Source organism: Melanostigma gelatinosum (assembly GCF_949748355.1).
Source record: "Melanostigma gelatinosum genome assembly, chromosome: 7".
In the NCBI taxonomy this organism is placed as follows: domain Eukaryota; kingdom Metazoa; phylum Chordata; class Actinopteri; order Perciformes; family Zoarcidae; genus Melanostigma; species Melanostigma gelatinosum.
Window position 1 is genome coordinate 15,300,288 of NC_136640.1, and position 13,769 is coordinate 15,314,056.

The following is a 13,769-nucleotide window of genomic DNA, read 5'->3' on the forward strand; positions in this document are numbered from 1 at the left end:
ATCAGTCTCAAACTGAACCGTGGCCATAAAGTCAGTGACGCACAGAAATCCTTCCACGAAGTTCAGTAAAGCAGTTCCAGCGCTGATTTAAAGTGACACTTTCCTGTCGTGAGTGGGCTGGTAGATCTCCTGTGTCCTGAAGGTGACACTGTAAACAACAAATACAAAGTGTGTGTGTGTGAGTGCGAGTGCGTGCGCGAGTGGAAGCCGATGAGTTTGCGGCGGGAACCAGAGGGAGGTTGTGGGAGTTTGGAGCCATGTGTGCGAGGAGAATCAATTTAACCACAATCAAAAGTTAAGGGGGATTAAAGCGACTGTGATGAGATAGCACACTCCAAATGGTTTAAAATAGCTGCAGAGATTACACTAATGTAATCCAATTTAAAGGAGCCTTCCCCAAATATTTATTATTGAAGCACCATCTGTTTGAAGCCTGTAGGGTCAGCCCTTTACAGCAACAAGGCTATTTTGTTGTCCTATATTTCTCCTCATCCTGCCTGTCAAAAAGTCAGGCAACAACCCCGTTTTTTACTTTTTTGGTTCAGTTGTACTCTTCGTTCACGTCTGTCCTCATTCTGAATCAAACGAATTTGGAACACTTGTTCTTCACTTGTTCAATTCCTTAATAAAAGCAAAACCGAAGGTCATCCAGCTATCATCGAGACGAATGAACGATTTATAACGAGGACAAGAAATCTGACGCCTAAATAATTCATTGTTATGTTGTTATGTTGTTTCTGCACAGCTCGGCGTTTATGGGGTCCTTTTTAAGACTTTGCTGTCGCTGCTCTGACACAGATCCCAGCTCGGCACAGACGAAACACGCCGTAGAGATCAGACGAGCATTGTTTCGTGCACATCAGCCGTGTTACTGACAAGAACACGGGATTGGTCGATATAGGTATTATAACATGAAACACTTTCTGTAAGTTCAAAGTTGAGACTTTTACAGCATCACTTGGACGCTGTTGAGGCCTTTAACCTCTCGGCCCTGTCGTTGCTCAAGATTATCAGGAGATTTGTAAAGCGGCAGGCCCACCCCATTGTATCGATGGGGAAAAGTGTAGGGGCAGAGGTGTAAATGAAGGGTAAATCTGAGCCTCAGCTGAAGCTTAAGCTGCAGTGAGGGACTCGCATGAGAGAGAGAGAGACGAGTGGAGGCAGAAATTACTCGGGGAGATAGAGTGGGGCTGGTTAAAGATAAAGTGATCTTCTTTAACCAGCCCTCTAGCTTCACACAGGCTCCCCAAGGGCATCGAGAGAGGGACTCACTTTTTTATCCTTCGTTCGATCACAACACGGTCACAATTGTAATGTTTCTATATTGTAATTATGACCCAGACGAACAACGACTTGATTCACTGCAACAGGCTTTTATTCCGAGCTTCATATACACGCTGTTCATGCGGTCTTGCTGACTGACTGTCTATATCCTTGTTCCGCCCACAAGGTGGCGGGGTTCTACTGTGAACATCACAACAATCAGATGGCCTTGTTAGACATGCAAATCACACGTACTTCAGCAATAAACTAGATGCCCATTTATTTTTGGATACACCTGCCCTAAACCCTCACTTACACCATCAACCTGTGTTGCCTCAGTTTACGCTTAATATATTGCTTCGTTGAGTCGTAGAGTCAGAGATTACTGGCGATAACAAGATTTCCACTGTGCTTTTATCTGGGATCTGTTTTCTCACATGAGTGTGCTGCCCCCTATGGGCGACTCACGGCACCACAGCAGACTCGCATGTGATCTCTTAATTGCGCCCCAGCTCCAGATGTGCATGACGGGGTCGACTCTTCTTTGATGAGTCTTTGCAGGTCTGTGCGCGTCCGGCAGCCCGGCCGTTTTAATTGCTGTTGCAGCGGAGACTTCGGCAATATCTCAAAGCCAGAATGCCCTGCAGGAAAGAAAAACAACAAAAAAACTACCATTGATTTTAAAGAGAGGAATCCAATTAGCAGATACAAAGCGTGGTTAGGCTGAACGACCGCCTCTGGCAAAAATGTAATTAGGACCGTTTACTGAGGCATATCATATCTGCATCCTCTTTGTCGGCAACTTTTGATTTTCTTCTTGCAATTTTTTTTTTTTCCTGTTCTGAAGGATTTTAATTGACTTCATATCCACATCTTGAACTGCCTTAATCTGTCTCTGTCTGCAGCCAAACACACACACACACACACACACACACACACACACACACACACACACACACACACACACACACACATCCCAGATGGAGACAGCCACGGATTAGTGAAGATTTTCCTTCATTTAATAAACAAATGAATGACACAGTTTTGAGGATAAACCCGCTCAAAGAAGCACAAGAGTAGTGAGGGGACAACAGGGGCATTATCCGGCTTCATCATGGAATGTCATCAATATCATGAAGAACTCATCGACCTACAGAAGAACCTGATCCCTTCTGATTGTGTCTCCGGTACACAATGCATGTTAATCGGCCTCCTCAGCACTTTATAGCATTTACACGAGGAGAGCTTTCATGTAGACACAACCGCAGCCTCATCCCGAACGTGGCCTTTTCCCTCCGTGTCGTTACATAATTGTTACAGCGTACGCACGCCGGTTCACAGCAATCACAATAGCTCCTGCAGATGAAATCGGAGCGCGAACAGGATTTGTGAGGAAAAAACTATGTTCCAAATCTGGAAAAAAAAAGAGATTGAGCTGCTATGTGTTATGCATGAAAAAGCAGGCGACTGCAGGAACGATGGTGATGATAAAGATATTAATCTCACGCATGCATGTCCTGTGACATGAGGAAATGCTGGATATGAAGACATGTTTTATGATAAGAGGAATGATTTTTTTTTTGCATTAATGTCTCGCAGGCTTTGACATCTTATCATGTGTAGATGATGACAGCATTGCCATGGATTTTCACTTTATGAATAGCAATGGCGGCCCACCACTTTGGTCCGGACTGAAATATCTAATCCATCTGATGCAGACATTCACACCCCACTCAGGAGTAATTGTAATAACTTTGTTGACTTTTTTGAATGTTTAATGCTTATAATGTCTCATCATCAGGCCAGAAATTTAAAATGTGTCCAGTACTTTGGTTTATGACCAACTACCTGTAAAGCTTATGATATGATAACCCTAATCTGTAGAACAAAGAGAGAAAGCGCCACATGCAAAGTTGAGATCATATCTGGTCAACATGGGAGCTGGCGGATAGAATTGCTATTACTCCACTATATCTTTACATTGCGTCACTGCTAAAGTACAGACTCACAAAGCAGCTAGCGTGGTTCTAGACTCGAAGCAACACGGCTGATCTAGAAAACATCCGTTTCTTAATTTACACATTTGGGTACAGTCCTCATAACGCTCTCTGTGAACAACAAGAATGGGTTTCCTATTTCAGTGCGATCGTCCTGGCAGGTTCAACTTTACTGTAACACTCACTGTGTTTGAAAAGGGAGAAGTTATTATTACAATTATGTGCCATCCACATGTTGTGTACACTATTGCATGACGATGAAATGCAGTGGCGGGCCATGCATTTCCTGCAGCTGAACACACGTATTCGTATTAAACCGTTCGGTACGCGGCTTACGAACTGAACAATACGTTTGAACAATACTAGTGCATTTGGAAAATGCAGAAGCTTAAATTGTGGGAAATATAATGTTTTCTGCGCTCATGTAGGAGATAACGGGCTGTGACCTCTGAACCCGGAACAAAAAAAACAAAAAACAGCTGAGGCCCAGCACGTGTTCTGGGAGGCTATGCTAAACTAGCTTAACGGGAAAACAACAGCAGCAACACGCATTCTGCTACACACTCGAGGGCCATTCAGATATTGGATGTAAAAAAACAAACGCAGTTGATTTACCAAATGCTGATCACTTAAAGACAAACTCCATCCTCCTTTCTTTATTGACAAAGGGTTTAATCCCACGGTTAAATCCCAACTCACAAATATGTTTCTCCTCCTCCAGCCATTGAGTGTTAAAAAAACAAAGCTAGGTTAAAAAAAAAACGACACCAAGCACAATGCAAAAAATTTTTATTTCTTCCATATCTTTCAATTTGAACTCTCACTACTCCGACGAAACTCTGCTGGATTCCTTAAATTTCGTTTCACGACAGTCACGTGCTCGCCCACTGACCAATCACAGCGCACACTGCAACTCACTGCAGCGCTGCTCTTTAAAACTGAGCTGATAATGAGAAAAATATTTTTATAAATGACATTACATGTCGTGTATTTATGAAAAATTATAAAATAGCTATAACTTTGTGATTCTGTTTAGGCCAGCAGAGAAGGCCTTGCTGGCGCTGACGGCCCACCACCGACAAAAAGCAGCATCTCCCTGAAACACTGTTTATAGTCCGATCGCTCTGCAAAAACAAAAGTATTTATTACCCACAGTGTGACCGTAACATCACATCCACATGTTGGTTCTGAGTGCTGGGGCGGGGTTGTAGGAAGGAAGACTAATTTGTCTGCACTTTTAAAGAAAAGGTTATCGTTCAGTATCTACTGTATGATTAGAAAAATGTCCTTTTTTATTAAGTGAATCTTTTGCTCACATGTTGGATGCCTCATTTCAAACTCATACCGTGCAGACTCCACAAGCGTCGCATGACATGAATGATTAAATGTAAAGCAAAGCGGTCTGCTAATCTTCGTTCATTGAATGTAAATGCTGTGGCCATGATGATGATGGTGATGGTGGTGCCCGCAGCGTTGGTGGCTGAAGCGACCATGTGTCAGATCATATCCATGTCCCGCTGAGCTCTTTTGCTCACGTGAGGTGAGAGGATTTAGCCGGGGATTGTTTTGGGATTAGTCAGCAGGATTTACCAGATTCAGAAATTAACGGACAGGAGCTCCACAGTGCCCGGAGTCACCGCAGCGAACCTATAGTTTCAAAAAACAAGTTTCTCCCTTTCTCTGGTGCTTTCTGCTCTAAAATCACACACACACACACACACACACACACACACACACACACACACACACACACACACACACACACACACTTTTCTACTCTTCGCATGCACACTCAGCCCAGCCCCACATCCAATCTCCTAATTCTCCCGCCTCTACGTGCTGTCAGCGTGGAGAAGGTAGCGTGCCTGTCTGAACACATGTGGAGATTTCAGCTGGCCAGCTATGGATCATAACGCTCCCTCTCTTCCTCTGTGTATTCTCCGTTTATCCAAATATCCATCTGAGCACATGAGGGACACTTCTCACTGTTTTCTGCCGTGGAAGGATTTAGTGGCAAGAACACTATTTTCTTTGCCTCAGTTTTTTTTCTTTTCACCAATCAAACTGGAGACACAAGTGGACACCGACTGCGGGGATCAGCTGATCCCGCTTCCACTGTCCGGGTCGGGTGACTGGACACCCTGTGAGCTGGACATCTTGTCTTCTTCCATTCATTCCTTCCTTTTGTTGCTCATGTTCCCGATATGAAAATAATATTAAGCATTTTCTTGTCTGGTGCTTTGTACTTTCTTGGAATTTGCAGGCATGAGTCCTTAAACCCCTCATAATCCATGCGCCTAAACTGCCCTCTCCTTACATTCTATCCTTAAGATAAGCTGAAATCAAATGTACTTGCTTTGTGTGTCGAGCGTTATTTGTGTCCGGAAAATAATTGAGACTGAAGTCATTTAGCAAACGGAATATGACATGCAGACATAAACAACCTGCATTTATTATCTGTAAAATGCATGAAGATGTACTTTAACAGACGATCATCTAATTCAAATGCAGCTTTATTTAAATTTACAACTGAAGCGCATGTCTTCGTAAGTCTCCTTTGGCTGCTTCCATACGATGTGATGAGTCTGCCCTCCTTGGTTTGGGGTCGCTGAACGTACAGAAGCAAAACGAGCAAGATGTCAAAGGGGAGTAGACTGATCCTGAGGTTGTTGGTGGTTAGAACTGATCCGATTGGCTGATGGCACAGTTAGGAATTTCATTTGGGTTATTGATTTTCTCCAATTTACAATTTGCAATGTCGCTTTATGTTTTTCTTCTGTCTGATCAGTTTTGTACAAATGGACACATTCCAACAAAGACATCTACAGCCACCAGAGTAAACTTCCGTGTCATTAATTATGTTTGTTTATCAATATTTCATTTGATTTGATTTTGAAAAGGAATACACATAAAACACGTGAGGATTAGCTGCTTTTCTTGAACTGATTATTTTGGGGGTTTTTGACTGTTGGGACAAAACAAGATGTTTGAAGATGTCATATTTGGCAAATTTTATATTGACAAAATAATCAGTAGCTGAATTAATAACTAAAAAAAATGAATAAATGAAACGCATGGGAGCTGGGAATGCAAAGACAAAAACAAATCTTCAATGAAATAACACAAACAAACATTTCTATACATACGATTGACGCGTGACACAGGATGAGCTCAGTGATTAACCGGTCCTGTTGTGGGTGTTGTTGTTGTTGTTGTTGTTCCAGGTGACACCAAAGAGGTGGAGATCCCCAGAGGACAGATGGAGGTGGTCAAGGGCCAGATGGTGGTGTTACATGCCTGGTACAGCCCCATCTCGGACATTTCCCAAAACTCTGTGGTTTGGCACTTCACGGGAAAAGAATCCAAGCAGGTGAGAAGGTCAAAGCATCAGTCTGCAGTGATCTGCTGTTTGGCTGACCCTGCTCTGACTCGTTAAAGGATTAACATAAAGAACAGTGTGTTTGCTGGTCCTACTACTACTATCATGGAAGTCTTGTACCTTCAAAACAAAGACATATGACAGTTAAAAACAATGAATGGATAACTATTTTGATGATTGATTGAAGTTGTTTTTCTAGAATAAATGCTAGAGAGCTCTCTGGTTTAGCTTTCTTCTGCTTTCCTGTTTTCTATCATTTTAATTTAAAATAGCTTTGAGTTTAAACTATTAGTAAGATTTGTCACCTGCCTTTTTTTGGGATAGATTCATCGAGAAAATAATTGGCTGACAAATTGGTAAAGAAAATAATTGTTGGTTGCAGCCTTGCAAAGAACAGCAAACCTTAAGTAACTTTTTACGTACTTTATCAATTAAAAAATGTGTTTGAGGAATTATTATTTATGAACAAGACCAAGTACTACGAGGCATATGTTGCCTCTGAATTTGATGTCATTTTGTACTGCATGACATAATGTATACATGCTGATAAACCCAGTGATCTGTAGAGATTAGATTTATTGCCACCACTGCTGATATCTAACTCATAGTGGACGGAAAGACGGATGTCCTTCAGGAAGGGATGCCACAAGGGATGCACCTCCTTGACGTGACACGAATTGCTGATGAAACTGTACATATTTGCACGTACTGTGTGTGTGTGTGTCAGTCAGAGTGTGTAGGGTCTTTTGCATGATTAATATAATCTAAACAATTTCAGTGTCCGACGCCTGCAAGCTTATCTCAAACAGAAAATCTGGCTAAAATTCCACATCCATCATCTGTACATGTCAGGATTATCTTCACGAAGGACGTTGATGTCTGTTATATGGTTAATCTGCACATCTTAATATGGCCACAGACAAAATAAATATACATATTTCACTCAAATGAGAGAAAAGTCTCTCTAGCGCCTTCTTTTAAGAATGTGTTTTATTTCATAAAAGGTGTCAGACTCAGAAATGTTGATCTAGTTTTGAGTATTAATAATTAACAGGGCCAATGATGTGCAGTTTCACCAATGGATGCGTTTCTTTCTGTTCAGGTGATAAACTTTAGCTTAGGCAAAATCAGCCGCGGCCAGAACGAGTTCACCAAAAGAGTGGGCTTCAGTGCGGCCATGCCTTCAGCCAACCTCTCCATCTACATCAACAACACCCAGGAGTCGGACTCCGGGCAGTACTTATGCTCTGTCATCGTCCCCGGCAGTGAAGGCATTTCCGGACAAATGCACCTAAATGTCAAAGGTAACAGACCACATCGTCAGAGGAACTTCAAAGGTCAGATTTAATCAGAGCGGTCCGTGACACACGGCTCACGCAGTTTCCATCGGATTGGTGGAAATTCAGGCAAAGTAAACGCTTTAAAGGATTTCGGATCAGACCGGTCTGTTAAATATGTATTTATGAAAGCAAGCAATGTCCAACTGTTATTCATCTGCTGTTTAGGGATTCACTTGGATCTGAAGTCATTATGTCATCCTCCAGCAACAGATGGAAACAATGTGGGATCAAAACTTCTTTCTTAATTTCAAGCAGTAGGGCTGCAGCCCCGGAAAAATAAAATCTCCACTTTGTTTGCAGTGGATTAAAACCTGACGTTTAATGATAAGTTAATGATAATCTTAATGTTAATGATAAGCTTATGGATCCTGTGTTCTTATCTTAACACTCTGTCCGTCTGTCTCTCGACAGTCCCTCCTTCTCCCCCAGTGTGCACCTTGACAGGAAGCCCAGTGGTGAAGGGCAACGTGACTCTGCGCTGTAAATCCAGTCATGGAAAACCTGTCCCGCAGTACAAATGGACCAAGGCTGCACCCATGTCGGAGGTCTTCTTCGCCCCAATGCAGAGTGAGTATTTTCTCAGCACATAACCAAGATGTTCACTCTTATACTTCAATGGTCAGTTCATCCAAATTACAAAAAAAACATCACATTTACTTACTGTGCTTTGAGTCGTGTCTATTGGTCTAGTTTTATTTGCACAGGTTGTGATATCCCTGCAGTCATCCAGATATAATGTAGAGTTGTGTTGCTTGCAGCATTAAAACATGTAATTCAACAATTTTTTCTTTCTTTTTTCTATCATAGGAATTGTCTCTGCAAAAACGGCTCGTTTAAATCCCCTCATTACCACACCATCACAGTAATTAAGCTTAACGAGCAGCACGCTGTGGTGTAGGGAGTGATTTCCGTTTTTTTTGTTTCCTCTGAGTTTTGACTATCAGACTAAATGCTGGTTCCCTTCGACCACACGGACTACTTATGTCTGAAAAAAAAAGTACTTTTACCTCCTCTGCATGAAAGCACTTTAAGTGCGCACAAAGGCAGATTTTAAAGAATTGCAATTTTCATTCGTTTTTTGGGGTTGAGGAACGCTTGCACAACAACTGCGGCAAATCTTACACCGGCTCCTTGTGTCCTGTTCAGGCAACCTTTTTAGTCACATTTCTACCCGATTAATTGCGTCGTTTTTGGAGAGAAAAGACAGCGGGAGCAACGTTTGTCTTTAGTCAGGTTATTGCCAGCCAGCCTCATTTCCTCGTTAACATAGATACGTGTCCAACGGAAGCAAAAACAATAGAGAGATTATGAGCCTGTTTATGAGCAGGGCTAAATGTCACGCACCTTCCTTACATGCAGATGATGCTAAATCCCTGTTGTCAGGACACATTCTTTGATCATCAGTCCCAGACGCAGCAGTGGGCTTTCCTCATAAATGCTGCAGATGCACCTCAGAGGACGATCCTTGGTCAGGCCATAACATGCGCCACAAAATCCTCTTTAAAGATTGAGACAATCAAACCACGGCATGCTCCTCTCCCAGTGTGCATGCTCTGCTCCTGCATGCTTCCATTGTTGCATTATTTGGGAGATGTTTGTTTCCAGATGACGCTGCAAAGAGAGCACCATCTGTTTCTGAGCAACGGCGGGACTTAGCCTGATTGATTGAGTATTGACTTAACTGCTTTGATCTTTGGCCCCTTATCTCTTTATGGCAGAAAAGTCCTCGGACTCAAAACATGAAAACTACTTCCTCTGCCTCAGGGGCCTACATCCCATGTGCGTCTTCACCCTCTTACATGCCATGGACACTTGAGTTCAAACCCATCTTTTTATCCGCCCTCGCTGATGTATGCTCTCTCTGTGACTCTCCATGACTCATCTCTCTCAGAAATCTCTCTCTGTTTTCCCTCTCTGCTGATCCTCTCTCGGCACTCCTCATTTCCTGTTGACCTTGGTGCCTAATCTAACAAGCCCCATGTCAGTACTTGATCAACATAAGTTGGATTTGGGACTTGAATGTGGATGTTAAAACTCTCAAGGAATAGCAGCAGTTTATCCCCACTGTAATCTTAAACAGCTATTTCATATTGGAAATAAAAATCCATAATGAAAATAATATGAGACTTGAACATTAAAAGAAGGGTTGAATTTGTTCTTAATATTTGTGGTATATGTGTGTTGTGTTAGATTTAGCTGTCGTCCCATTCAGTCATCCTTTTGAACCAGAGGACACAATAAGATAATAATAATAATAATAATAATAATAATAATAATAATAATAAGAGTCCATCGTAGGGCTGACACTATCAGTTTGTTGGTGACCGAAAAAATAACAACTCTAAATCGGCTAATTTCTTGCTGAGAGTTAACTGGTTTGATTAGAATTAGAACATCAACACCACTCATGCATGTCCACGCGTTATACAGCGAGCTAAATTCAATGAGAGAAATTGGTACTGCGTTCTGTTTTTGTGAGTGGTCTTTTACATTAATTATGAAAACGAATCCACCGCAGCTCGGGACGTTTGGGTGTCACGTGAGGCAGCCGACTCCACCGTGAGCTTAATCACGCGTCAGGTGTCGGGGCTTAAACAAACGCCGCTCGGTGGCCTTGCAGCGTCAGCGGCTTCATTATGAGTAACGCCCCCGTCATGATACGAGGTAGCACCCTCTGTATCTGATCGCTGCGCAGGCTTGGACCCAGTCCAAACTCCGAGTCAGCTGATTTTGGTCCAGCTGCTTATCTGTCACAATTGGGTTTTGGTTCTTCACAGCTGTTTTTTTTTCGAGGCAGAGGATTAAATAATCGGAGAGGGATAAGTGCATATCACTCATCTGCCACTGTTTTATTTGGCATCTGCTTTTGTTTTGATGTCTGAGGCACGGTTTTAATACTTTAATAAGGTTAACAATAAAGTGATGATCTGTTCATGAATACCAGCTACTTTCACATAACCGATTGTGTTGAATGGAAATACCCAGTTGAGACAGATGTGCGCACACACACACACACACACACACACACACACTTACTGCTGTGCCATAACCTTGGAGTGAGAAGATATTAAACCTGCTGACCGACATTATTATGTAGCTGAATCCTCTGAAGGGAACCCATCCCAAACTGGATGATACTGGACGTGAGCGGTAACTAATGACTCAACATCGCCATGATATGATGCACACATTGATGGTATAATGATACAGATGACTGTTCTACAAAATACATAATTATATCTGTAAACAAATAGGAAAATATAATCATTTTTTAATAAGTGAATTAGGAACGAGTGTGTGAGAGCACATCTGCCCACGAACGACAGGCTGCTGCTGCTCTTGCTCACATGCATGAGGCACACCAGGTGTGTCCAATCACCCTGATTACTCTCCCAAAGGTCTGCAGGCCTGGAGACAGAGAGCACACCGAACGCCCAGGAAGAGGGGTCATCGCAATTATATATATATATATATATATATATATATATATATATATATATATATATATATATATATATATATATATATATATATATATATATATATATATATATATATTAACAAACATGCCAACATGCAGGTATATCTAAGTAAAAATGTTAATCCAACACAGCCCAAAACTAGCTGAACTCTCAAAAAGAAGAAAACTTATTTAATTTCCTTTTATAAACAAGATCAATGAGCGGTTTTGATATAATCTTCACAGCACACACTTGCAGAAAAGTTATGTGTGTTACTTTTGCAAAGTAGCTCCCTAGTGTGTGATATTGTGGCGTCGTCGACTTGTATAACTTTCTAGTTTTACCGAGCCCTCTTGCACAGATCATGTAAATATATGATTAGGACTCGTGTGTAACTGTGCGCTTGTTTCGCAGACGAGCGACACGGCACCCTGAGGCTGAGCAACCTCACTAAGAGCATGTCGGGGAAGTACGTATGCCGAGCCAGCAACACCGCCGGCTCCGACAGCTGCTCCATTAACCTGGAGGTTATCACCTGTAAGCACACAGTATTTGTACTCCGCTACACACACCCGTGTATTCATCACACAGCTGTGACTCCCATTCGGTGTTAACCCCCGGTCTGTGATGCGTCTCCCAGCTTCCAATGCAGGCCTGATCGCAGCGGCTACACTGGGCTCGATAGTGGGACTGGTGGCCATGGGGCTCTTCCTCATATTCATACTGAGAAGGAGAGGGGACACTGAGGAGGAGATGGCCAACGAGATCAAGTGAGAGTTTTAACTATATGCTGTAGGGTGGGCACTGTATTAGGTACACCTGTACAATCCAATGCAATTTAATACAACAATAACCTTCACCAAGTTTATTAGGTTCCGTTCTTTTGGTGACATTGAGATGTGTAAAGGATAAAGGTGGTGTTGTACTGGGCTGCATTACACTGAGAGGTTGTTTATATTGTCCTCTCTATTGACGTACATGAGGGGGGCAGAATATTAGAAACGACTCTGGATCTAATGCAGTCCAGTACAAGATGTGACCTCAATGCTAAAACATATATAACACATTTATGACGGTGTCAACAAAACCTCGTAAAAGTACTTTGAGGCAGTACAGTTGTATTAGATTGTACAAGTGTACCTAATAAAGTGTGTGTGCATACAAGTTGTTTATTTGCAGCGCTGGAAAGACAATCAAAGTGTACATTTACTCAAGTAAGGTACAGAAGTTTTGAGATACTTGCGCTTCACTTGAGAACTGCATTTCTATGTTTTTCTATATTATAAGGAAGGAAGGAGGGAAGTGGCTGCACTCATTGCAATCATATTAAAATAACTTTATTTCTTTAGGGCACCACCAGACAGGCGCGTCGATCCATTGAATTCAATAATAAGTAGGGCGAGCACTCACGCGGTTCCATTTTTGCATTGTTCCCTTTGTTAAATCAAAAGCAGCAGTCTATGCCTCTGCATTTATTAATTATGTTGAGTTGATAAGAATTTATTTATTTATTAGGAAAAATCCTAATGAGTACTTTTACTTTTGATCGTTCCTTTTGTTAAAAATACATTTACACACAGGACTCCTATTCAAAAGTATATGTATTGTGCTATAACTACTTTTACTTGTATCAAAATATGTTGCTCTCATATTGGATATTCTGTAATAAATACTGTATGAGGTAATTCTAAAATCTACAAAAGGTACTTTTTTTCTCAGAACTCTCCGAGTGTAGAACACTGAAGCTGAATGTGTGTCGCCCTATTTCCTCGTTATTTTTTGATTTGATTCATTAATGAGATTCTGCTTCTTGTTGCTTTGCTCTCGGTGTCACAGGGAGGACGCTCGGGCGCCAAAGCGAGTGTCGTGGTCAAAGAGCAACACCGGCTCGGACATCGTATCCAAGACCGGCACGCTGTCCTCCGTCGCCACCAGTCCGCAGCCCCGAGACTTCCACTACCCGTACTCGCCCAACGGCTCGGTGATCAACGCCTACCAGCTGCGGCCCGGAGAAGCCAGCACGCTACAGGGGCTTCCCGGTTACAACACGGGGGGCACCCCGTCGGGCAAACACAAGCGACCCCCCAGCACAAACGGGGGGCCCCCGCAGCTCCTGAGGAGCCCCGTGGTCGCCATCCCCAACAGGACTGAGGGGGCTCAGCCACAGGTGCCCCCCCCACTCACTGTGTCCCCACAGATCAGCTCCTCCACTCTGACGCGCATGGCAGCTGTAGCCGTCACGGTGCCTGCTCAGAGCCAAGCCGGCTCCCTGGTGTAGGACAGCGGCTCCGCATGGAGGGACAGAATGCCTTGAAATGGAAAAGCACCT

General features: G+C 42.7%; 1 protein-coding gene across 1 annotated transcript in view; it reads left to right on the top strand.

Moving 5' to 3' along the window:
• Positions 1–13,718, top strand: part of esamb (endothelial cell adhesion molecule b) — a gene marked incomplete at its 3' end in the record, with an annotated part of 30,961 nt that extends 17,243 nt beyond the window's left edge. Inside the window, exons 2-7 of the mRNA XM_079272440.1 lie at positions 6,485–6,630; positions 7,742–7,943; positions 8,391–8,546; positions 11,855–11,977; positions 12,081–12,210; positions 13,277–13,718. Coding sequence (XP_079128566.1) covers positions 6,485–6,630; positions 7,742–7,943; positions 8,391–8,546; positions 11,855–11,977; positions 12,081–12,210; positions 13,277–13,718 — 1,199 coding nt within the window. The remainder of the gene's footprint in view (positions 1–6,484; positions 6,631–7,741; positions 7,944–8,390; positions 8,547–11,854; positions 11,978–12,080; positions 12,211–13,276) is intronic.
• Positions 13,719–13,769: the final 51 nt, after the last annotated feature.